Source organism: Manacus vitellinus, unplaced genomic scaffold, assembly GCF_001715985.3.
Source record: "Manacus vitellinus isolate BGI_N305 unplaced genomic scaffold, ASM171598v3 scaffold_64_pilon, whole genome shotgun sequence".
In the NCBI taxonomy this organism is placed as follows: Eukaryota; Metazoa; Chordata; class Aves; order Passeriformes; family Pipridae; genus Manacus; species Manacus vitellinus.
The window spans coordinates 1,043,702-1,045,052 of record NW_021940718.1 but is presented as its reverse complement, the minus strand read 5'-3'; the positions used below and the strand labels follow the sequence as shown (position 1 = coordinate 1,045,052).

Below are 1,351 nucleotides of genomic sequence, written 5' to 3'. Positions count from 1 at the left end.
GGAATTCCTTCCCAATATCCCATCTAAATTTCCCCTCTTTCACTTTGAAGCCATTCCCTGTGTCCTGTCCCTCCATCCCTTGTCCCACATCCTTCTCTAGCTCTCCTGTAACCCCTTCAGGCCCTGGAAGGGGCCCTTGGGCACTCCCAGGGCTGGGGCAGCCACAACTTCTCTGGGAATTCCATCCCAGCCCTCCCCACCCTCCCAGGGAATCTGTTCCTGGGTGTCAAAGCCACTTCTGGAGTTTCAATCCAGACCTTCTCCAGGCGCTGCTCCCAGCGAGGCTGGATTTGAGCTTGGCAGGGATGGAAAAGGGTTGGAATTCCCTCCATGCCACCCCATCTCTGGGCTTCTGAGCCCTGTGAGCTGGTGCTGGGAGGCAGGTGGGAACACCCCTGGAGCTGCCTGGTCTTGCCCTGCCCTTCTGGGATTCCCACCCTCCCGGGATTCCTGCCCTCCCGGGATTCCTGCCCTCCAGCAGCTGCCAGAATCCACAGGGGAGCAGTTGGAACAGGGAATGAGCTGGTTTGCACAACTCCCCCGGGTCATCTGAGCCACCACGTCCCCAAAGTGGGGCTGGGGAAGGAGGGGTGGATTCCCTGCAGGGCTGGATCCACTCCCTCCTCCTGGAGAAGCTGCCCAGTGGATCCCATGGGTGGATCCCAGTGGATCCCAAGTGTCTACTTGGAATGAGGAGGAGCTGGGAGCAGGATCCTGCCAAGCCTCAGCTTCCAAACTACAGCACGAGTGTCCTCTGCTGGCCTGAATTCCCAAACATTGCACGGCAAAGCCCGGAATTCCCTTCCCTCCCAGGGTGGGAAGACCCGCCTTCCAAAGGCTCCGGCACGGGGAGTCAAGCAGATCCTTCTCCACAAAAACCCGAGCCAGGAGGAGGAAAAACACATCGATCCCATTGCATCCCATCCCTTATTTCAGTTTGTCCCCCCTTCTTTCCCTTCTCCCAGGATGAGGGAGGCCTCCTCCCGCCCCAGGCGGGAATACAAGCCCAAGCCCAGGGAGAGCTACGACTTCGGAGAGAGCGACCAGTCCAACGGGGGCTTCTCCTGCAACCCCACCCCCAAAGTCTCAGGTGAGGCTGTGCCAGGGCTGTGCCCTCCTCCCCCTGTGCCCCTGGAGCTGCTCTGTTTGCCCGGGAAGGATGGCTCTGGATGTGGCCCTGGAAAACGTCAGGAATGCCTCTGGATCGGGCTGGGGGCTCTCGGGGCAGGACAGCCTTTGTCGTGTTGGCTCTGGGGATGTTCCAGAGGTTTCTCCAGCCTGGGAAGTGCCCACTCAGTGCCAAGCAGGAAAAACCAAGGATCTCTCCCTCCCTCCCCTCTTCCATCCCGCT

At 60.0% G+C, this 1,351-nt stretch overlaps 1 protein-coding gene across 1 annotated transcript in view; it reads left to right on the top strand.

The window, feature by feature from the left end:
• SH3GL1 (SH3 domain containing GRB2 like 1, endophilin A2) overlaps positions 1 to 1,351 on the top strand; it is a 13,856-nt gene that overhangs the window by 10,495 nt on the left and 2,010 nt on the right. The window contains exon 4 of the mRNA XM_029963871.1: positions 966 to 1,090. Coding sequence (XP_029819731.1) covers positions 966 to 1,090 — 125 coding nt within the window. The remainder of the gene's footprint in view (positions 1 to 965; positions 1,091 to 1,351) is intronic.